Below are 25,082 nucleotides of genomic sequence, written 5' to 3'. Positions count from 1 at the left end.
TAAATTTCGTATCGAATTGTTTCATTATATCGAAAAACGATTGCCAATGTTTTTTCTTTCGGGTTACTTCGTACAAACTCGTGACCTTCAAAGCGATTATCGAACCGTGACTTAACGCCAATAAGAAAGAGTCGCCGAAAGAAGGATCCATATTTACTCTTAATTCGTCCTTCTTCGGAGGAAGCACAGAAGGCACTAGATTAATTAAATATTTTATCGTTAAAATTGAGGTACCCAGCAGAAATAAATAACTAATTGTAGGTGTCGATTTTAATGGCGCTATTCCTAAATATGTACCGAATTTATGAATCGCTTTATACGTGCTTGTATCGTGTTTTTCGAAGTCGAACATGGCGTCTACTGTACCGAACATACGTAGTAATTAATTTGATGAAATCGAATGATTATGCTAATGTTTATCTATTCAAGCTATTTATCATATTGGTAATTCATTAGCGAACGACAATTGTTATATAGGGGAGAATGAGGAAAGTTTTTTCAATTTTGTTGGTAATTTATTAAATGACAATTGTTAGATAGGGGAGACTGGCGAACGTTTTTTTAATCATATTAGTAAATCATTTATGACGGACGATTAGTTATACGGGGGAGACTGGGGTAAGTTTTTTCAAACTTGGTAATTTATTAACGAAGAATAATTGTAATATGGGGGAGACTGGGGTAAGTTTTTTCATTTATGAAGGACGATTAGTTATATAGGAAAGATTGGGGAAATTTTTTTCAATTATTTGGTTTATTCAATAAAGGACAATTTGTTATATAGGGGAGACTGAGGAAAGTTTTTTAATCATATTGGTAATTAATATAATAAACAATTTTGTGTAGGGGAGACTGAGGAAAGTTTTTTAATCTTATTGGTAATTAATTTAAAGAACAATTGTTATGTAGGGGGAACCGAGGAAAGTTTTTTCAATCATATTGGTAATTCAATAACGGAGGACGATTAGTTATATAGGGAAGACTGGAGAATTTTTTTTCAATTATTTTGGTTTATTCATTAAAAGACAATTGTTGTATAGGGGTGACTGGGGTAGGTTTTTTCAATCTTTTTGGTAATAATATTAACGAAGAATAATAGTTAGATAGGGGAGAATGGGGAACGTTTTTTTTAATCATATTAGTAATTCATTTATGAAGGACGATTAGTTATAAGGGGGAGACTGAAGTAAATTTTTTCAATCTTTTTGGTAATTTATTAAGGAAGAACAATTGTTAGATAGGGGAGACTGAGGTAAGTTTTTTCAATCTTTTTGGTAATTTATTAAGGAAGAACAATTATTAGATAGGGGAGACTGAGGTAAGTTTTTTCAATCTTTTTGGTACTTTACTAACGAAGAACAATTGTTAGATAGGGGAGACTGAGGTAAGTTTTTTCAATCTTTTTGATAATTTACTAACGAAGAACAATTGTTAGATAGGGGAGACTGAGGTAAGTTTTTTCCATCTTTTTGGTAATTCATTAATAAAGAATAATAGTTAGATAGGGGAGAATGGGGAACGTTTTTTTTAATTTTTTTGGTAATTTATTAACGAAGAACAATTATTAGATAGGGGAGACTGAGGTAAGTTTTTTCAATCTTTTTGGTAATTTATTAATAAAGAATAATAGTTAGATAGGGGAGAATGGGGAACGTTTTTTTTAATTTTTTTGGTAATTTATTAACGAAGAACAATTATTAGATAGGGGAGACTGAGGTAAGTTTTTTCCATCTTTTTGGTAATTCATTAATAAAGAATAATAGTTAGATAGGGGAGAATGGGGAACGTTTTTTTTAATTTTTTTGGTAATTTATTAACGAAGAACAATTATTAGATAGGGGAGACTGAGGTAAGTTTTTTCAATCTTTTTGGTAATTTATTAATAAAGAATAATAGTTAGATAGGGGAGAATGGGGAACGTTTTTTTTAATTTTTTTGGTAATTTATTAACGAAGAACAATTATTAGATAGGGGAGACTGAGGTAAGTTTTTTCAATCTTTTTGGTAATTTATTAATAAAGAATAATAGTTAGATAGGGGAGAATGGGGAACGTTTTTTTTAATTTTTTTGGTAATTTATTAACGAAGAACAATTATTAGATAGGGGAGACTGAGGTAAGTTTTTTCAATCTTTTTGGTAATTTATTAATAAGGAATAATAGTTAGATAGGGGAGAATGGGGAACGTTTTTTTAATTTTTTTGGTAATTTATTAACGAAGAACAATTATTAGATAGGGGAGACTGAGGTAAGTTTTTTCAATCTTTTTGGTAATTCATTAATAAAGAATAATAGTTAGATAGGGGAGAATGGGGAACGTTTTTTTTAATTTTTTTGGTAATTTATTAACGAAGAACAATTATTAGATAGGGGAGACTGAGGTAAGTTTTTTCAATCTTTTTGGTAATTTATTAATAAGGAATAATAGTTAGATAGGGGAGAATGGGGAACGTTTTTTTAATTTTTTTGGTAATTTATTAACGAAGAACAATTATTAGATAGGGGAGACTGAGGTAAGTTTTTTCAATCTTTTTGGTAATTTATTAATAAGGAATAATAGTTAGATAGGAGAGACTGAGGTAAGTTTTTTCAATCTTTTTGGTAATTTATTAATAAAGAATAATAGTTAGATAGGGGAGAATGGGGAACCTTTTTTTAATCTTTTTGGTAATTTATTAACGAAGAACAATTATTAGATAGGGGAGACTGAGGTAAGTTTTTTCAATCTTTTTGGTAATTTATTAATAAGGAATAATAGTTAGATAGGGGAGAATGGGGAACGTTTTTTTAATTTTTTTGGTAATTTATTAACGAAGAACAATTATTAGATAGGGGAGACTGAGGTAAGTTTTTTCAATCTTTTTGGTAATTTATTAATAAAGAATAATAGTTAGATAGGGGAGAATGGGGAACGTATTTTTAATCATATTAGTAATTCATTTATAAAAGATGATTAGTTATATAGGGAAGACTGAGGAAACTTTTTTCAATTATTTGGTTTATTCATTAAAGGACAATTGTTGTATAGGGGAGAACGGGGTAAGTTTTTTTAATCATATTAGTAATTCATTTATGAAGGACGATTAATTATATGGGGGAGACTGGGGACAGTTTTCCAAATCATATTTGTAGTATATTAACGAAGGACAATTATTATATAGGGGAGAATGAGGAGAAGATTGATATAGATATAATAAAACGCAGTTTTTATTGAAATAATTTATTGAAATTCGGAATTCGAGTATAATTTTCAACCCAGAGCCTTTTGTATTTCCAAAACAGTTTTACCTTTGGTTTCGACAACGAAAAATATACCGAACGGAATAGCCGCTAAACAAAAACCGGAAAAAATAAAAAAGGAAATCCCTATGCCGACACCAACCACCAAAGATTCAAAATATTTCCCCGTTACGAAACCCGCCATCCAACAAACGGCAGCTGTGATAGAAGAAGCCGAGGATTTGATATTGGGCGGGAATATTTCCCCCATTATGACCCACGGCAAAGGCCCATAACCGCAATTGTACATCAAAATATAAGTCACCAAACAAACTATCGGTAAAAACGAAATATTCGAAACGTCGTATTTATTATCTTTAAGCACGCAATACGCGCCCAATATAATTTCCGAAACCGCCATACCGACAGCCGATACGAGTAACAACAATTTCCTACCCCATCGATCAACTAATACGGGGGTAATGAAACTAGTTACAAATTGAACGGTCCCGATAATTATGGAACATACCGCAGGTTCCAAAGAACTACCCGCTTGTTCGAATATAGTTTGGGCGTAAAAAAATACCGCTATCACCCCCGAAAATTGTTGAAACACCACCAACCCCACGGTAATAATCAGAGCTTTGGTCAAATTTCTCGATTTGAAGATATCTCTGAAACCACCGTCGCCGTCTTCTTCTTTTTTCATCCGAATCATTTCGATTTCGAGGTTTATATTCGCGGCGGGTCCGCGTATTTTTCGAAGACAATCCTTGGCTTCGTTATGATAATCCTTATCGATCAAATAAATCGGACTTTCCGGCGCCGTGAGCGAAAATAACACGAGAAATAATACGGGGACGGTACCTAATACGATATTGAATACGGTTAAACCGACGAAAGGACCTAAACAATATGAAAAAAATATCCCCAAACATAAGAGGCAGTTCATCGTTGATCCCAAGGTGCCTCTGTTGGAATTGTCGGCCACTTCTCCGACGTACATGGGAATTACCGTATAAACCCCGCCTAGCGCCGCACCCAGCACGAATCTGGCGGCGTAATATACCGGAACGTGTCTACCGAACGCTAATGAATAATAAGAAACTATGAAAGGTATACCGGATATGAGTAAAGTTTTTTTTCTTCCGATTTTGTCGGATAAATAACCGAAAATGAACGGTCCGAATATGGCTCCTAATGGAAAGAAAGATGATATCCAAGATCGTTCTTCTAATGTTACTGGATGATCGAATGGCGTTGTCGTTTCGTTGCCGAGTCGATCTAGTACCGGAGACGACCAAGTTAGGACGGTACCAGCCACGAAACTGATTATGTTACCTGAAATAATTAGTGTATATCAATTTTGACCGGAAAAAAACGATTCTATTAGACTTTTTGTTATGTCTGGATTGAATTTCGCGATTTTCGAATTGATTTTGAGAAAAAACGTGATTTGTTTGATCGGAATACGTCCCGGATTTCGTTTTGAGTGAGTTTCTTAATGGAAAACGTCAACACGTTAGAAAAAAAAAACGTTTTTCTAGCGTATAAAATCATTAAAAACGTTTGTTTTGAACTTAATAATAATAAAAAACACAAAATTAACGAAAATACTAAAAATTTCACGGTATAAAATCATTAAAAACGTTTGTTATGAACTTAATAATAATAAAAAACACAAAATTAACAAAAATACTAAAAATTTCACGGTATAAAATCATTAAAACTGTTTGTTATGAACTTAATAATAATAAAAAACACAAAATTAACGAAAATACTAAAAATTTCACGGTATAAAATCATTAAAAACGTTTGTTATGAACTTAATAATAATAAAAAACACAAAATTAACAAAAATACTAAAAATTTCACGGTATAAAATCATTAAAAACGTTTGTTATGAACTTAATAATAATAAAAAACACAAAATTAACAAAAATACTAAAAATTTCACGATATAAAATCATTAAAAACGTTTTTTATGAGCTTAATAATGAAAAAAAAAACAAAATTAACAAGAATACTAAAAATTTCGCGGTATAAAATCATTAAAAACGTTTGTTTTGAACTTAATAATAATAAAAAACACAAAATTAACGAAAATACTAAAAATTTCACGGTATAAAATCATTAAAACTGTTTGTTATGAACTTAATAATAATAAAAAACACAAAATTAACGAAAATACTAAAAATTTCACGGTATAAAATCATTAAAAACGTTTGTTATGAACTTAATAATAATAAAAAACACAAAATTAACGAAAATGCTAAAAATTTCACGGTATAAAATCATTAAAAACGTTTGTTATGAACTTAATAATAATAAAAAACACAAAATTAACGAAAATACTAAAAATTTCACGGTATAAAATCATTAAAAACGTTTGTTATGAACTTAATAATAATAAAAAACACAAAATTAACGAAAATGCTAAAAATTTCACGGTATAAAATCATTAAAAACGTTTGTTATGAACTTAATAATAATAAAAAACACAAAATTAACAAAAATACTAAAAATTTCACGATATAAAATCATTAAAAACGTTTTTTATGAGCTTAATAATGAAAAAAAAAAACAAAATTAACAAGAATACTAAAAATTTCGCGGTATAAAATCATTAAAAACGTTTGTTTTGAACATAATAATAATAAAAAACACAAAATTAACGAAAATACTAAAAATTTCACGGTATAAAATCATTAAAACTGTTTGTTATGAACTTAATAATAATAAAAAATACAAAATTAACGAAAATACTAAAAATTTCTCGGTTAGGTTAGGTTAGGTAGGTAGATAAAATCATTAAAAACGTTTTTTATGAACTTAATAATAATAAAAAACACAAAATTAACGAAAATACTAAAAATTTCACGGTATAAAATCATTAAAACTGTTTGTTATGAACTTAATAATAATAAAAAACACAAAATTAACGAAAATACTAAAAATTTCACGGTATAAAATCATTAAAACTGTTTGTTATGAACTTAATAATAATAAAAAACACAAAATTAACGAAAATACTAAAAATTTCTCGGTTAGGTTAGGTTAGGTAGGTAGATAAAATCATTAAAAACGTTTTTTATGAACTTAATAATAATAAAAAACACCTCGCAGTTCGTGTCTAACATAAAAAAAAGAAAAACATACCTGTGAGTACAACAACATATGCATAATTCAAAGATTTCGACTTCATCTTGTAATATCTAGTTCAATTACGTCCGTACAACATTTTAAAAGAAAAGTACGAAAATCGCTTACGTATAACGTACAACTGGTCGACCTTGTATTCGATTCCAAATCAAAATTTAAAATATTACACTCCCTTCTTTATTTACCAAATAAAAATATTTTGAAAGATGCACAACAGTTTATCTAAAACAAATACGGAAGCGTAAAAAATATAACTGATAAAATATTTAATATATATACAGGATGTTGCATAAATTGAGAATAACAACCGAAAAATATATTTGTGCTATAAAAATAAAAAGATCGAGTTCTAATCCACCCTGTATATATAAAATATGTATTCGATAATTCAAGTTTTATATCACATAAAAGTATACATACTTTTTAAACCACCCTGTATAATGTAAAAAATCTTCAAAAAAACACACAAAGTTTGATCACCAGCCAATCACCGCCTTACAAACAAATTTCCTTTAACCCACCTAAAAATTTCTTCAAACATCCACCCTGTATATATAACCTTGAATTTTAATTATATTATTGTGTAAAACAAACGCGGTTTCAATGGGAATCATAACCTCCCTCGTAACTCTTTCTTAATTTCATTTTTTTATTTTAATTCTTAACCCCCTCCCCCCTCGAATCTCAAGAACACTTTCAATCGATCAAAGCATATAATTTATTCCCGAATTTCAATATCAAATTTCTTAAAATCTTAATCATGACAGATATGGAAGTATGCTTTTTCGACAACCCTCGTATATATTATTTTATTAAGAGTTGTTTCGAATGTAATATTCGTAATTATAAAAATTTATACTTACCATCAAAATACGTATTTTTCCACGAACTATTCACAGAAACTAAACATTAGTCTGCAGTGTCTAACGTTTACAAACGTTTCGTTGTACATTTCTCTACTAAAATTAGATTTTATTTCAAATATTAACGTCGAATCGCTTTCCCGTCATTATAATGTTTTTTTTTTTGTCGTAACCATGTATTTAATGAATTCACTACATCATACATATTAATGTTTTATTATTAGCTTAATTAAAATACAGTATGGAACAGACATATCGACGATATAAATATACTTTATCTATTGACAGTATCTATTTGTAATGACATATATCCAGAAAAAATATAAATCTGACAACTATGGAAATCTCATCGTAATATTAACACTCTGTGTATATATTCTATACTAAATCTACGAAAATAGTATAAATAATAAAAAATGATCATTAAAAAGGTTATTAATAAAATTATTTCATAACAAAATATCATATGTTTGATATCACGTACCCAAAAAAAAAACGTAACTTTTTGCTATTTGTTTATAATTAGAAGTGTTGAAAATATATTTACAAGATTCTAAAAATACTATTAGTTTATATTGATATAACTATTTTCAGTTAGTTTATCACTAATTGCTTAGAAAAACAATGTAACATCACTTGACAAACATCTCGTATTTCAAAATGTCTGACACACATCCACACTATATATAAATTCGAGATGGTATGTGGTAAATGTGTTCGATACATATGCAACCACCTTTACTTAGATGTTGTATTACTGTTTGCCTATGTTTTAGGAAAATTTACGTCATAGGTTGTATAACTGTTTGCCTATATGCCAGAAGAATATTTATATTTTAATATTTAGATTATTTTTCGCTATAAATAGTAATGGAAATTGAGTAATTCGAATTTTGAACTTACTAAAGTAGAAATATGTTTTGGCTAGAAGTAAAATAATGTTTTAAAAATATATCGGTAATAAACGATAAGGTATCTGTTTGACCTTTAACCTCAACATGTATAAGGCGCCAAAATAATCGAAGTTGAGAAGATAACAAATGAAAAACTGTTTCGTGCACCAAATTTTATTATCATACAATGAGTATTATAAATATCAGTCTTTAATTTTTATAAAATATTCGAAAAAGTAAATTATTAACAAATTAATTATATTAGAACAAAGAAATTACATCATTTTAGTTAAATTAGTTTGTAATTATACAAGGTCGATCGAGAAATCGAGTCTGTGTACAAAATACGTGCCTTATAATACAGGGAAAACAAAAAGTACATATGAAAAGTATTTCTTTTGTTTTGTAATCAGAGAAACTGTGAAATGAATCAATTTTCTATTACAAGATGGCAGGTGTTTTGCAGAATTTGAGTTCCATTATACAATGAGGGAGATAAAAAGAAAATGTGGTGGAATGTTGTATAGTATAAGCTGGGGGGCTGGAAAGTAAAGTTTTTTTTTTTTAAATTTACGTTAAAACGAAACTCTCTAATAGAAACGTAGAAGTTTTAGATTTTATATTTCGTGGAGAGCATTTTTTCGCATAACCTCAAAATTTACGAGTAAATTTTTTCTTAAATGTTGATTATTAAACTAATGGTTCGGTTTTTGATGGGACTTTCCATGAAATTTTGAGGTTTTTTTTTGAAAAATTCATCGGGGCATTTATATTTTGAAAATTTTAAAGATTTTTTAAAATTTGGCGATTTTTAGACAAATTTGGAGACTCTCTGGGATGTTGTGGGAATTTTCGAGCATTTTGGAAGATTTGTATGGATATTTAAAAGTTTCTTGGTTTTTTTTGCAAAAATTTTATGAAAATTGAGAATTTTCTCGAGAATTTCAACGTTTTATCAGTACTAGGGTCATTTCCAGGACAATTCTTGGAATTTTTATGGATTTTCTTGAAAACTTGATAATTTTTCTGAAGAATCTCGAATTTTAGAAGATTTCCAGGAGGATTTTTCAAAAAAATAGGAGATTGTATTAAAAGTTTTAAGAATTTTGGAAAATTTCATGTTTTTTTCCGAGAATTTGTTGCATTTTTTGAATAATTTTTTGCGAATTTATGAAAATTGGAGGGCTTTTTTTGATTTTTTGGAAATTTCATGCTTTTTTTTTCGAGTATTTCGTGACTTTTTGAATGTTTTTGGACATATCAGCATTTTGTTAGAACTTACGTCATTAGCAGGAAAAGTTTTCGAAATTTTATGGATTTTCTCGAAAACATGATTATTTTCAAATTTTTTCGAACAATCTCAAATTTTAAAATATTTCCAGCAGGATTTTTCGAAAAAAAACAGAAGATTGCTTAGGGGATTTTGATGTTTTTTTAATGTTTGTACATTTTTTCGATTTTTTGAAAATTTCATGCTTTTTTGAGTAGGTATTGAGTATTTTCTAACTTTCCTGGACAATCTCAAATTTTGGTAGATTTCCAGGATGATTTTTTGAAAAATTAAGAGATTTCTTAGGAAATTTTACGAAAATTTCCATGTTTCTTCCGAGATTTTATTGCTTTTTTTATTTTTTTTTTAATCTTTGAACATTTTTTTGAAATTTTGAAGACGGTTTTATTTTTGGGAAATTCCTAATTTTTTTCGAGTATTTCGTTACTTTTTGGATATTTTTGGACAAAACGTACATTTTTTTCGAGATTGATGTGATTTCCAAAACGATTTTTTGAAAAATTTTGAAATTTCTTTGATGATTATTTTGAAATATTTCAATTTTTTCCAAATTTTATAACTTTCTGGATGTTTTTTTCAATTTTTAGCATTTTTTCATGAATTCCTGAAAATTTGAGGACTTTTTGTTTGATTTTTGGGAAATTTCGTTACTTTTTGGATATTTTGGGACAAAACGTACATTTTTTTAGAGATTCAAGTAATTTCCAAAACGATTTTTTGAAAAATTTTGAGATTTCTTTGATGATTATTTTGAAATATTTCAGTTTTTTTACAAATTTGATAACTTTCTGGATGTTTTTTTCAATTTTTAGCATTTTTTCATGAATTCCTGAAAAGTTGAGGACTTTTTGTTTGATTTTTGGGAAATTTCATTACTTTTTGGATATTTTTGGACAAAACGTACATTTTTTTAGAGATTCAAGTAATTTCCAAAACGATTTTTTGAAAAATTTTGAGATTTCTTTGATGATTATTTTGAAATATTTCAGTTTTTTTACAAATTTGATAACTTTCTGGATGTTTTTTTCAATTTTTAGCATTTTTTCATGAATTCCTGAAAAGTTGAGGACTTTTTGTTTGATTTTTGGGAAATTTCGTTACTTTTTGGATATTTTTGGACAAAACGTACATTTTTTTCGAGATTGATGTGATTTCCAAAACGATTTTTTGAAAAATTTTGAAATTTCTTTGATGATTATTTTGAAATATTTCAGTTTTTTCCAAATTTGATAACTTTCTGGATGTTTTTTTCAATTTTTAGCATTTTTTCATGAATTCCTGAAAATTTGAGGACTTTTTGTTTGATTTTTGGGAAATTTCATTACTTTTTGGATATTTTTGGACAAAACGTACATTTTTTTAGAGATTCAAGTAATTTCCAAAACGATTTTTTGAAAAATTTTGAGATTTCTTTGATGATTATTTTGAAATATTTCAGTTTTTTTACAAATTTGATAACTTTCTGAATGTTTTTTCAACTTTTGAGTATTTTTTCATGAATTTTTGAAAATTTGAGGATTTTTTGTTTGATTTTTGGAAAATTCTTTATTTTTTTCGAGTATTTCGTCACTTTTTGGATATTTTTGGACAAAACGTACATTTTTTTCGAGATTGATGTGATTTCCAAAACGATTTTTTGAAAAATTTTTAAATTTCTTTGATGATTATTTTGAAATATTTCAATTTTTTCCAAATTTTATAACTTTCTGGATGTTTTTTTCAATTTTTAGCATTTTTTCATGAATTCCTGAAAATTTGAGGACTTTTTGTTTGATTTTTGGGAAATTTCATTACTTTTTGGATATTTTTGGACAAAACGTACATTTTTTTAGAGATTCAAGTAATTTCCAAAACGATTTTTTGAAAAATTTTGAGATTTCTTTGATGATTATTTTGAAATATTTCAGTTTTTTTACAAATTTGATAACTTTCTGAATGTTTTTTCAACTTTTGAGTATTTTTTCATGAATTTTTGAAAATTTGAGGATTTTTTGTTTGATTTTTGGAAAATTCTTTATTTTTTTCGAGTATTTCGTCACTTTTTGGATATTTTTGGACAAAACGTACATTTTTTTCGAGATTGATGTGATTTCCAAAACGATTTTTTGAAAAATTTTGAAATTTCTTTGATGATTATTTTGAAATATTTCAGTTTTTTCCAAATTTGATAACTTTCTGTATGTTTTTTTCAATTTTTAGAATTTTTTCATGAATTTTTGAAAAGTTGAGGCCTTTTTATTTGATTTTTAGAAAACTCCATATTATTTTCCGAAAGTTTGAATATTTTCGAACAATTCTAGTATTTTCTCGAAACTTAAATCACTTCCTTGACGAATTTTGAAAAATTTCCCTCTCTTTTCGAAGTTTCGTAATGTTTTTATATAATTTCAGCACTTTTTACAAAATTTATGATCGTCCGCATAATTTTTTGAAAATTCTACGACTCTCTCGATGGATTCAAATTATTTTCTAAAGAAAATGCGAAAAAAAAATTAGTTATACGAGGTCACGCGAAAAAATACTTTCGACGAAATTCCAAAATTGAAAATCCGTACATTTTTGCAAGAACTTTTTTGTAGAACGTTTCATTTTGCAGCAAATTTCGAAAAACCGTTTCGCAGCTACCTTCCAAACAACATAACCTACAAAATAACGTGAAATTCAAAACAACTAAAAAGTGTACGACGCTTTCCTACTTCCCCCGCTCAAAATATACTGTATCTCGTGAACGTTTTTACCGGAAGTCTCCGGTAAACGTTTAAATATAAACAACGCGGAAAACGCGCAAAAGCCCGCGAAAATTCCGAAAGTTCCGCATTTTCCGATCAGATCCGTCAACGAATCGAAATAATTCGTCATAAAAAATCCCAATATCCAACTGACCGAAGCCGTAGCCGACGAAGCGGACGACTTGACGTTACCCGGAAATATTTCCCCCAAAACCGCCCAAGGAAGCGGACCTAAACCCAAACCGAACATTATTATATAAATAACGACGCTCGAAAGCGGTATCCAACCCAAATTCGATACGTCCGCCCGTTGGTTATCTTTAAAATAAAAAAATAGAGCTAAAACCCCTTCGGATAATGCCATTCCTAAAGCGGAAAGAAGAAGAAGACATCTCTTGCCGCATCTATCGACTAAAATCGGCGTCAGACCGCCAGCCACCACTTGGACAAATCCAATTATTATCGTACAAACCTCCGGAGCCAAATCGACGCCAGCGTCGGCGAAAATAGTTTGGGCGTAAAATATTATAACGTTAACCCCGGATAATTGTTGAAACGAAACTAGTCCTATGGATAGAAAAAACGCGGTTCGGAGACCTCTCGATTTGAATACGTCGACGACGTTTCCCCTATTCTTCTTTTCTATTTCGACTTGGACTTTCATGACTTCCAGCTCTTTTTGCATCAACGACGTATCTCTGCCCCTCAGCACGATCATGGCGTCCAAGGCTTCTGTCAGATCGTCGCTTTGTATGAGGTAGTAAGGACTTTCCGGCACGAATAATAGAAAAATTAGGAAAAATAGTATCGGGGGAAAAATTAGTATCGAATTGAACGTTATTATAGATACGAACGGTCCGAGGGAATAAGAGAATAACATTCCGGTTACGACGAATAGTTGCATGAGGGATCCGAGGGATCCGCGGACGTCGTCGTCGGCTATCTCCCCCACGTACATGGGTATGACGGTGAATACGACGCCGACGCCGAGTCCGCACAAAAATCTGGTGGCGTAAAAGAAAATGGTCGATTTAGCGAAAACGTTTATGGCGGAAGCGATCGCGAACGGTAATATCGCGGATAGGAGGGTTTTTTTTCTTCCTATGGCGTCGGATAGGACGCCGCCTCCGAAAGGGCCTACGGCTGCGGCTAGCGCTAGTAAAGATACGATCCAACCTTCTTGAGATGTTGTCGTTGGATGGAATAGAGTTGTCGTATTTGGATTTCTTAGTTTCGGTATTTCCGGCGAGGACCATCCCAAACTGGTGCCGGCTATAAAAGACGCCACGTTGGCTGAAAATAATGGGAAATTGTTTCATTATGAACGATTACGGCTTAATGTCGGCGGAAGTCCGACAACGCCGCCGTCGAAAAATGTTGAAATTAATCTTTATACGCACGGGCTGGGCTGCTGAATCTATAGAAAAATGATTTTTGGTGGAATTGAACCAAATTTTAAAGGAAATTTTCAATTAGAAATCGATCAAACCAGTGGCGTAACAAGGTTAATAAAAAGGAATGATTTTTGGTGGAATTGAACCAAATTTTAAAGGAAATTTTCAATTAGAAATCGATCAAACCAGTGGCGTAGATATTTTTTGAAGAACTTTTCGAATTATTTGGTTACAAATTTTGAAAAATCAACTCAATTTTCACGAAACTTTTATAACAAATCATTTCAAACACAAATAAAAACCAGTGGCGTATCAAGATTGATAAAAAAATAATTTTTGGTGGAATTGAAGCAAATTTTAACGAAAATTTTTAATTAGAAATCGATCAAACCAGTGGCGTAACAAGGTTAATAAAAAGGAATGATTTTTGGTGGAATTGAACCAAATTTTAAAGGAAATTTTCAATTAGAAATCGATCAAACCAGTGGCGTAGATATTTTTTGAAGAACTTTTCGAATTATTTGGTTACAAATTTTGAAAAATCAACTCAATTTTCACGAAACTTTTATAACAAATCATTTCAAACACATATAAAAACCAGTGGCGTATCAAGATTGATAAAAAAATAATTTTTGGTGGAATTGAAGCAAATTTTAACGAAAATTTTTAATTAGAAATCGATCAAACCAGTGGCGTAACAAGATTTATAAAAAGAAATGATTTTTGGTGGAATTGAACCAAATTTTAAAGGAAATTTTCAATTAGAAATCGTTCAAACCAGTGGCGTAACAATATTTATAAAAAGAAATGATTTTTGGTGGAATTGAACCAAATTTTAACGGAAATTTTCAATTAGAAATCGATCAAACCAGTGGCGTAGATATTTTTTGAAGAACTTTTCGAATTATTTGGTTACAAATTTTGAAAAATCAACTCAATTTTCACGAAACTTTTATAACAAATCATTTCAAACACAAATAAAAACCAGTGGCGTATCAAGATTGATAAAAAAATAATTTTTGGTGGAATTGAACCAAATTTTAACGGAAATTTTCAATTAGAAATCGATCAAACCAGTGGCGTAACAAGGTTAATAAAAAGGAATGATTTTTGGTGGAATTGAACCAAATTTTAAAGGAAATTTTCAATTAGAAATCGTTCAAACCAGTGGCGTAACAATATTTATAAAAAGAAATAATTTTTGGTGGAATTGAACCAAATTTTAACGGAAATTTTCAATTAGAAATCGATCAAACCAGTGGCGTAGATATTTTTTGAAGAACTTTTCGAATTATTTGGTTACAAATTTTGAAAAATCAACTCAATTTTCACGAAACTTTTATAACAAATCATTTCAAACACATATAAAAACCAGTGGCGTATCAAGATTGATAAAAAAATAATTTTTGGTGGAATTGAAGCAAATTTTAACGAAAATTTTTAATTAGAAATCGATCAAACCAGTGGCGTAGATATTTTTTGAAGAACTTTTCGAATTATTTGGTTACAAATTTTGAAAAATCAACTCAATTTTCACGAAACTTTTATAACAAATCATTTCAAACACATATAAAAACCAGTGGCGTATCAAGATTGATAAAAAAATAATTTTTGGTGGAATTGAAGCAAATTTTAACGAAAATTTTTAATTAGAAATCGATCAAACCAGTGGCGTAGATATTTTTTGAAGAACTTTTCGAATTATTTGGTTACAAATTTTGAAAAATCAACTCAATTTTCACGAAACTTTTATAACAAATCATTTCAAACACATATAAAAACCAGTGGCGTATCAAGATTGATAAAAAAATAATTTTTGGTGGAATTGAAGCAAATTTTAACGAAAATTTTTAATTAGAAATCGATCAAACCAGTGGCGTAACAAGATTTATAAAAAGAAATGATTTTTGGTGGAATTGAACCAAATTTTAAAGGAAATTTTCAATTAGAAATCGTTCAAACCAGTGGCGTAACAATATTTATAAAAAGAAATGATTTTTGGTGGAATTGAACCAAATTTTAACGGAAATTTTCAATTAGAAATCGATCAAACCAGTGGCGTAGATATTTTTTGAAGAACTTTTCGAATTATTTGGTTACAAATTTTGAAAAATCAACTCAATTTTCACGAAACTTTTATAACAAATCATTTCAAACACAAATAAAAACCAGTGGCGTATCAAGATTGATAAAAAAATAATTTTTGGTGGAATTGAACCAAATTTTAACGGAAATTTTCAATTAGAAATCGATCAAACCAGTGGCGTAACAAGGTTAATAAAAAGGAATGATTTTTGGTGGAATTGAACCAAATTTTAAAGGAAATTTTCAATTAGAAATCGTTCAAACCAGTGGCGTAACAATATTTATAAAAAGAAATAATTTTTGGTGGAATTGAACCAAATTTTAACGGAAATTTTCAATTAGAAATCGATCAAACCAGTGGCGTAGATATTTTTTGAAGAACTTTTCGAATTATTTGGTTACAAATTTTGAAAAATCAACTCAATTTTCACGAAACTTTTATAACAAATCATTTCAAACACATATAAAAACCAGTGGCGTATCAAGATTGATAAAAAAATAATTTTTGGTGGAATTGAAGCAAATTTTAACGAAAATTTTTAATTAGAAATCGATCAAACCAGTGGCGTAGATATTTTTTGAAGAACTTTTCGAATTATTTGGTTACAAATTTTGAAAAATCAACTCAATTTTCACGAAACTTTTATAACAAATCATTTCAAACACATATAAAAACCAGTGGCGTATCAAGATTGATAAAAAAATAATTTTTGGTGGAATTGAAGCAAATTTTAACGAAAATTTTTAATTAGAAATCGATCAAACCAGTGGCGTAGATATTTTTTGAAGAACTTTTCGAATTATTTGGTTACAAATTTTGAAAAATCAACTCAATTTTCACGAAACTTTTATAACAAATCATTTCAAACACATATAAAAACCAGTGGCGTATCAAGATTGATAAAAAAATAATTTTTGGTGGAATTGAACCAAATTTTAACGGAAATTTTCAATTAGAAATCGATCAAACCAGTGGCGTAACAAGGTTAATAAAAAGGAATGATTTTTGGTAGAATTGAACCAAATTTTAAAGGAAATTTTCAATTAGAAATCGTTCAAACCAGTGGCGTAACAATATTTATAAAAAGAAATGATTTTTGGTGGAATTGAACCAAATTTTAACGGAAATTTTCAATTAGAAATCGATCAAACCAGTGGCGTAGATATTTTTTGAAGAACTTTTCGAATTATTTGGTTACAAATTTTGAAAAATCAACTCAATTTTCACGAAACTTTTATAACAAATCATTTCAAACACATATAAAAACCAGTGGCGTATCAAGATTGATAAAAAAATAATTTTTGGTGGAATTGAAGCAAATTTTAACGAAAATTTTTAATTAGAAATCGATCAAACCAGTGGCGTAACAAGATTTATAAAAAGAAATGATTTTTGGTGGAATTGAACCAAATTTTAACGGAAATTTTCAATTAGAAATCGATCAAACCAGTGGCGTAGATATTTTTTGAAGAACTTTTCGAATTATTTGGTTACAAATTTTGAAAAATCAACTCAATTTTCACGAAACTTTTATAACAAATCATTTCAAACACATATAAAAACCAGTGGCGTATCAAGATTGATAAAAAAATAATTTTTGGTGGAATTGAAGCAAATTTTAACGAAAATTTTTAATTAGAAATCGATCAAACCAGTGGCGTAACAAGATTTATAAAAAGAAATGATTTTTGGTGGAATTGAACCAAATTTTAAAGGAAATTTTCAATTAGAAATCGATCAAACCAGTGGCGTAACAAGGTTAATAAAAAGGAATGATTTTTGGTGGAATTGAACCAAATTTTAAAGGAAATTTTCAATTAGAAATCGATCAAACCAGTGGCGTAGATATTTTTTGAAGAACTTTTCGAATTATTTGGTTACAAATTTTGAAAAATCAACTCAATTTTCACGAAACTTTTATAACAAATCATTTCAAACACATATAAAACCAGTGGCGTATCAAGATTGATAAAAAAATAATTTTTGGTGGAATTGAAGCAAATTTTAACGAAAATTTTTAATTAGAAATCGATCAAACCAGTGGCGTAACAAGGTTAATAAAAAGGAATGATTTTTGGTGGAATTGAACCAAATTTTAAAGGAAATTTTCAATTAGAAATCGTTCAAACCAGTGGCGTAACAATATTTATAAAAAGAAATGATTTTTGGTGGAATTGAACCAAATTTTAACGGAAATTTTCAATTAGAAATCGATCAAACCAGTGGCGTAGATATTTTTTGAAGAACTTTTCGAATTATTTGGTTACAAATTTTGAAAAATCAACTCAATTTTCACGAAACTTTTATAACAAATCATTTCAAACACATATAAAAACCAGTGGCGTATCAAGATTGATAAAAAAATAATTTTTGGTGGAATTGAAGCAAATTTTAACGAAAATTTTTAATTAGAAATCGATCAAACCAGTGGCGTAACAAGATTTATAAAAAGAAATGATTTTTGGTGGAATTGAACCAAATTTTAAAGGAAATTTTCAATTAGAAATCGTTCAAACCAGTGGCGTAACAATATTTATAAAAAGAAATGATTTTTGGTGGAATTGAACCAAATTTTAACGGAAATTTTCAATTAGAAATCGATCAAACCAGTGGCGTAGATATTTTTTGAAGAACTTTTCGAATTATTTGGTTACAAATTTTGAAAAATCAACTCAATTTTCACGAAACTTTTATAACAAATCATTTCAAACACATATAAAAACCAGTGGCGTATCAAGATTGATAAAAAAATAATTTTTGGTGGAATTGAACCAAATTTTAACGAAAATTTTTAATTAGAAATCGATCAAACCAGTGGCGTAACAAGGTTAATAAAAAGGAATGATTTTTGGTAGAATTGAACCAAATTTTAAAGGAAATTTTCAATTAGAAATCGATCAAACCAGTGGCGTAACAAGGTTAATAAAAAGGAATGATTTTTGGTGGAATTGAACCAAATTTTAACGGAAATTTTCAATTAGAAATCGATCAAACCAGTGGCGTAACAAGATTAATATAAAAATGATTTTTGGTGGAATTGAACCAAATTTTAACGGAAATTTTCAATTAGAAATCGTTCAAACCAGTGGCGTAACAAGATTTATAAAAAGAAATGATTTTTGGTGGAATTGAACCAAATTTGAACGGAAATTTTCAATTAGAAATCGATGAAACCATTGGCGTAACAAGATTTATAAAAAGAAATGTTTTTTGGTGGAATTGAACCAAATTTTAAAGGAAATTTTCAATTAGAAATCGATCAAACCAGTGGCGTAACAAGGTTAATAAAAAGGAATGATTTTTGGTGGAATTGAACCAAATTTTAACGGAAATTTTCAATTAGAAATCGATCAAACCAGTGGCGTAACAAGATTAATATAAAAATGATTTTTGGTGGAATTGAACCAAATTTTAACGGAAATTTTCAATTAGAAATCGATCAAACCAGTGGCGTAACAAGATTAATAAAAAGAAATGATTTTTGGTGGAATTGAACCAAATTTTAAAGGAAATTTTCAATTAGAAATCGATCAAACCAGTGGCGTAGATATTTTTTGAAGAACTTTTCGAATTATTTGGTTACAAATTTTGAAAAATCAACTCAATTTTCACGAAACTTTTATAACAAATCATTTCAAACACATATAAAAACCAGTGGCGTATCAAGATTGATAAAAAAATAATTTTTGGTGGAATTGAAGCAAATTTTAACGAAAATTTTTAATTAGAAATCGATCAAACCAGTGGCGTAACAAGATTTATAAAAAGAAATGATTTTTGGTGGAATTGAACCAAATTTTAAAGGAAATTTTCAATTAGAAATCGTTCAAACCAGTGGCGTAACAATATTTATAAAAAGAAATGATTTTTGGTGGAATTGAACCAAATTTTAACGGAAATTTTCAATTAGAAATCGATCAAACCAGTGGCGTAGATATTTTTTGAAGAACTTTTCGAATTATTTGGTTACAAATTTTGAAAAATCAACTCAATTTTCACGAAACTTTTATAACAAATCATTTCAAACACATATAAAAACCAGTGGCGTATCAAGATTGATAAAAAAATAATTTTTGGTGGAATTGAAGCAAATTTTAACGAAAATTTTTAATTAGAAATCGATCAAACCAGTGGCGTAACAAGATTTATAAAAAGAAATGATTTTTGGTGGAATTGAACCAAATTTTAAAGGAAATTTTCAATTAGAAATCGTTCAAACCAGTGGCGTAACAATATTTATAAAAAGAAATGATTTTTGGTGGAATTGAACCAAATTTTAACGGAAATTTTCAATTAGAAATCGATCAAACCAGTGGCGTAGATATTTTTTGAAGAACTTTTCGAATTATTTGGTTACAAATTTTGAAAAATCAACTCAATTTTCACGAAACTTTTATAACAAATCATTTCAAACACATATAAAAACCAGTGGCGTATCAAGATTGATAAAAAAATAATTTTTGGTGGAATTGAACCAAATTTTAACGAAAATTTTTAATTAGAAATCGATCAAACCAGTGGCGTAACAAGGTTAATAAAAAGGAATGATTTTTGGTAGAATTGAACCAAATTTTAAAGGAAATTTTCAATTAGAAATCGATCAAACCAGTGGCGTAACAAGGTTAATAAAAAGGAATGATTTTTGGTGGAATTGAACCAAATTTTAACGGAAATTTTCAATTAGAAATCGATCAAACCAGTGGCGTAACAAGATTAATATAAAAATGATTTTTGGTGGAATTGAACCAAATTTTAACGGAAATTTTCAATTAGAAATCGATCAAACCAGTGGCGTAACAAGATTTATAAAAAGAAATGATTTTTGGTGGAATTGAACCAAATTTTAAAGGAAATTTTCAATTAGAAATCGATCAAACCAGTGGCGTAACAAGGTTAATAAAAAGGAATGATTTTTGGTGGAATTGAACCAAATTTTAACGGAAATTTTCAATTAGAAATCGATCAAACCAGTGGCGTAACAAGGTTAATAAAAAGGAATGATTTTTGGTGGAATTGAACCAAATTTTAAAGGAAATTTTCAATTAGAAATCGATCAAACCAGTGGCGTAGATATTTTTTGAAGAACTTTTCGAATTATTTGGTTACAAATTTTGAAAAATCAACTCAATTTTCACGAAACTTTTATAACAAATCATTTCAAACACATATAAAAACCAGTGGCGTATCAAGATTGATAAAAAAATAATTTTTGGTGGAATTGAAGCAAATTTTAACGAAAATTTTTAATTAGAAATCGATCAAACCAGTGGCGTAACAAGATTTATAAAAAGAAATGATTTTTGGTGGAATTGAACCAAATTTTAAAGGAAATTTTCAATTAGAAATCGTTCAAACCAGTGGCGTAACAATATTTATAAAAAGAAATGATTTTTGGTGGAATTGAACCAAATTTTAACGGAAATTTTCAATTAGAAATCGATCAAACCAGTGGCGTAGATATTTTTTGAAGAACTTTTCGAATTATTTGGTTACAAATTTTGAAAAATCAACTCAATTTTCACGAAACTTTTATAACAAATCATTTCAAACACATATAAAAACCAGTGGCGTATCAAGATTGATAAAAAAATAATTTTTGGTGGAATTGAAGCAAATTTTAACGAAAATTTTTAATTAGAAATCGATCAAACCAGTGGCGTAACAAGATTTATAAAAAGAAATGATTTTTGGTGGAATTGAACCAAATTTTAAAGGAAATTTTCAATTAGAAATCGTTCAAACCAGTGGCGTAACAATATTTATAAAAAGAAATGATTTTTGGTGGAATTGAACCAAATTTTAACGGAAATTTTCAATTAGAAATCGATCAAACCAGTGGCGTAGATATTTTTTGAAGAACTTTTCGAATTATTTGGTTACAAATTTTGAAAAATCAACTCAATTTTCACGAAACTTTTATAACAAATCATTTCAAACACATATAAAAACCAGTGGCGTATCAAGATTGATAAAAAAATAATTTTTGGTGGAATTGAAGCAAATTTTAACGAAAATTTTTAATTAGAAATCGATCAAACCAGTGGCGTAACAAGATTTATAAAAAGAAATGATTTTTGGTGGAATTGAACCAAATTTTAAAGGAAATTTTCAATTAGAAATCGTTCAAACCAGTGGCGTAACAATATTTATAAAAAGAAATGATTTTTGGTGGAATTGAACCAAATTTTAACGGAAATTTTCAATTAGAAATCGATCAAACCAGTGGCGTAGATATTTTTTGAAGAACTTTTCGAATTATTTGGTTACAAATTTTGAAAAATCAACTCAATTTTCACGAAACTTTTATAACAAATCATTTCAAACACAAATAAAAACCAGTGGCGTATCAAGATTGATAAAAAAATAATTTTTGGTGGAATTGAACCAAATTTTAACGGAAATTTTCAATTAGAAATCGATCAAACCAGTGGCGTAACAAGGTTAATAAAAAGGAATGATTTTTGGTAGAATTGAACCAAATTTTAAAGGAAATTTTCAATTAGAAATCGATCAAACCAGTGGCGTAACAAGGTTAATAAAAAGGAATGATTTTTGGTGGAATTGAACCAAATTTTAACGGAAATTTTCAATTAGAAATCGATCAAACCAGTGGCGTAACAAGATTAATATAAAAATGATTTTTGGTGGAATTGAACCAAATTTTAACGGAAATTTTCAATTAGAAATCGTTCAAACCAGTGGCGTAACAAGATTTATAAAAAGAAATGATTTTTGGTGGAATTGAACCAAATTTTAACGGAAATTTTCAATTAGAAATCGATCAAACCAGTGGCGTAACAAGATTTATAAAAAGAAATGATTTTTGGTGGAATTGAACCAAATTTTAAAGGAAATTTTCAATTAGAAATCGATCAAACCAGTGGCGTAACAAGGTTAATAAAAAGGAATGATTTTTGGTGGAATTGAACCAAATTTTAACGGAAATTTTCAATTAGAAATCGATCAAACCAGTGGCGTAACAAGATTAATATAAAAATGATTTTTGGTGGAATTGAACCAAATTTTAACGGAAATTTTCAATTAGAAATCGATCAAACCAGTGGCGTAACAAGATTAATAAAAAGAAATGATTTTTGGTGGAATTGAACCAAATTTTAAAGGAAATTTTCAATTAGAAATCGATCAAACCAGTGGCGTAGATATTTTTTGAAGAACTTTTCGAATTATTTGGTTACAAATTTTGAAAAATCAACTCAATTTTCACGAAACTTTTATAACAAATCATTTCAAACACATATAAAAACCAGTGGCGTATCAAGATTGATAAAAAAATAATTTTTGGTGGAATTGAAGCAAATTTTAACGAAAATTTTTAATTAGAAATCGATCAAACCAGTGGCGTAACATGATTTTTGGTGGAATTGAACCAAATTTTAAAGGAAATTTTCAATTAGAAATCGATCAAACCAGTGGCGTAACAAGGTTAATAAAAAGGAATGATTTTTGGTGGAATTGAACCAAATTTTAAAGGAAATTTTCAATTAGAAATCGATCAAACCAGTGGCGTAGATTTTTTTTGAAGAACTTTTCGAATTATTTGGTTACAAATTTTGAAAAATCAACTCAATTTTCACGAAACTTTTATAACAAATCATTTCAAACACATATAAAAACCAGTGGCGTATCAAGATTGATAAAAAAATAATTTTTGGTGGAATTGAAGCAAATTTTAACGGAAATTTTCAATTAGAAATCGATCAAACCAGTGGCGTAACAAGATTAATATAAAAATGATTTTTGGTGGAATTGAACCAAATTTTAACGGAAATTTTCAATTAGAAATCGATCAAACCAGTGGCGTAACAAGATTAATATAAAAATGATTTTTGGTGGAATTGAACCAAATTTTTAACGAAAATTTTTAATCAGAAATCGATCAAAACAGTGGCGTGAAAGGATTTATAAAAAGGAATTATTTTTGGTGAAATTGAAGCAAATTTTAAAGGAAATTTTTAATTAGAAATCGATCAAACCAGTGGCGTAGATATTTTTTGAAGAACTTTTCGAATTATTTGGTTACAAATTTTGAAAAATCATCTCAATTTTCACGAAATTCTCAAAACGAACCATTTTAAACGCTAATAAAAATCAGTGGCGTATCAATATTCATAGAAAAATGATTTTTGGTGGAATTGAACCAAATTTTAACGAAAATTTTCAATTAGAAATTGATGAAAACAGTGGCGTAGATATTTTTTAACAAACTTTTCGAATTGTTTAGTTACAAAGTTTTAAAAATCAACTAAATTTTTACAAAACTTTTATAACAAATCATTTCAAACACAAATAAAAACCAGTGGCGTATCAAGATTCATAGAAAAATGATTTTTGGTGGAATTGAACCAAATTTTAACGGAAATTCTCAATTAGAAATCGATCAAAACAGTGGCGTAGATATTTTTTAACAAACTTTTCGACTTATTTAGTTACAAATTTTGAAAAATCAACTCAATTTTCACGAAACTTTCATGACGAACCATTTTAATCGCAAATAAAAACCAGTGGCGTATCAAGATTAATCAAAAGAAATGATTTTTGGTGGAATTGAACCAAATTTTAACGAAAATTTTCAATTAGAAATCGATCAAATCAGTGGCGTATCAAGATTCATAAAAAAAATTATTTTTGTTGGAATTGAACCAAATTTTAACGAAAATTTTTAATCAGAAATCGTTCAAACCAGTGGCGTAACAAGATTCATAAAAAGAAATTATTTTTGGTGGAATTGATCAAGATGGGCATTGAAATGTAATTTCTTTCATGAATTTTTTGACGTTTTCAATATGATGAATTAAATGTATTAATGTGGTTCTATTCTATTCTATTTACCTGTGCACGCTGCTATATAGAGAAACGAACGGTTCGGAGCACTGGCAACCATGTTTCGAATAACTGTTATCACCTGTCAGATCGAACCAGTACTGGCAATTGAAAACTCGACAAGTTACTGATATCACTTTTAGAGTGTTGAACTTATCGTGGTTTATTATTGGTCAATGTGTGTATTTGTAGGGGCGAGTAGGGCAATACTAGTAGGAATCAAAAATTTGACGGATCCGGGGAAATTTCCGAGTTTTTTTTTGGATATTTCGTGCGTATTTTTGTATATCAGCGTTTTATATTTGAAAATTGGATGTTTTTCTGGATGATTTTCGAAAAATTTGAGAGTTTTCACGACGTTATTTATGTATTCTCAAAACTTGGGTTTTTTGGATAATTTTGATGAGATTTTGGATGATTTTTGTAAAACTTTGATAAAATTTGATAAATTTCGAAAAATTTAATGACATTTTTGATGGTAATAAGAAATTCTCCAACAGAATATTTGATATTCAGATTTTTTTTATTCATTTTGCCTTTTTGGATGTTTTTCAAAAATTTTTGAATTTTCTCGAAAGTTTAGTACTTTTTTGAATATTTTGTGG

At 28.5% G+C, this 25,082-nt stretch overlaps 2 protein-coding genes across 2 annotated transcripts; both read right to left on the bottom strand.

Moving 5' to 3' along the window:
* Window positions 1-3,203: 3,203 nt before the first annotated feature.
* LOC130448501 (facilitated trehalose transporter Tret1-2 homolog) lies at window positions 3,204-7,651 on the bottom strand. The gene is made up of 3 exons (XM_056785922.1): window positions 7,244-7,651; window positions 6,378-6,602; window positions 3,204-4,559 (listed from the first exon to the last, which is right to left on the bottom strand). Exons 2-3 carry the CDS (start codon window positions 6,421-6,423, stop codon window positions 3,250-3,252), a joined length of 1,356 nt encoding a protein of 451 aa, XP_056641900.1. The 5' UTR covers window positions 6,424-6,602; window positions 7,244-7,651; the 3' UTR covers window positions 3,204-3,249.
* Window positions 7,652-8,294: 643 nt separating this feature from the next.
* On the bottom strand, window positions 8,295-24,609 carry LOC130448497 (facilitated trehalose transporter Tret1-like). Its single transcript, XM_056785917.1, has 2 exons — window positions 24,487-24,609; window positions 8,295-13,449 (listed from the first exon to the last, which is right to left on the bottom strand). Exons 1-2 carry the CDS (start codon window positions 24,536-24,538, stop codon window positions 12,098-12,100), a joined length of 1,404 nt encoding a protein of 467 aa, XP_056641895.1. The 5' UTR covers window positions 24,539-24,609; the 3' UTR covers window positions 8,295-12,097.
* Window positions 24,610-25,082: the final 473 nt, after the last annotated feature.

The sequence above is a fragment of the Diorhabda sublineata genome, chromosome 8, assembly GCF_026230105.1.
Source record: "Diorhabda sublineata isolate icDioSubl1.1 chromosome 8, icDioSubl1.1, whole genome shotgun sequence".
NCBI lineage: Eukaryota > Metazoa > Arthropoda > Insecta > Coleoptera > Chrysomelidae > Diorhabda > Diorhabda sublineata.
This window is presented reverse-complemented; position numbering and strand designations above follow the sequence as displayed.

Bases quoted from the DNA above. Each gene is read 5' to 3' on its own strand.
- LOC130448501 (XM_056785922.1), bottom strand. From the start codon at position 6,423: ATGAAGTCGAAATCTTTGAATTATGCATATGTTGTTGTACTCACAG. The intron at 4,560-6,377 runs GTATGTTTTTCT...TAATTATTTCAG, and splicing joins ATATGTTGTTGTACTCACAG to GTAACATAATCAGTTTCGTG.
- LOC130448497 (XM_056785917.1), bottom strand. From the start codon at position 24,538: ATGGTTGCCAGTGCTCCGAACCGTTCGTTTCTCTATATAGCAGCGTGC. The intron at 13,450-24,486 runs GTAAATAGAATA...CATTATTTTCAG, and splicing joins CTATATAGCAGCGTGCACAG to CCAACGTGGCGTCTTTTATA.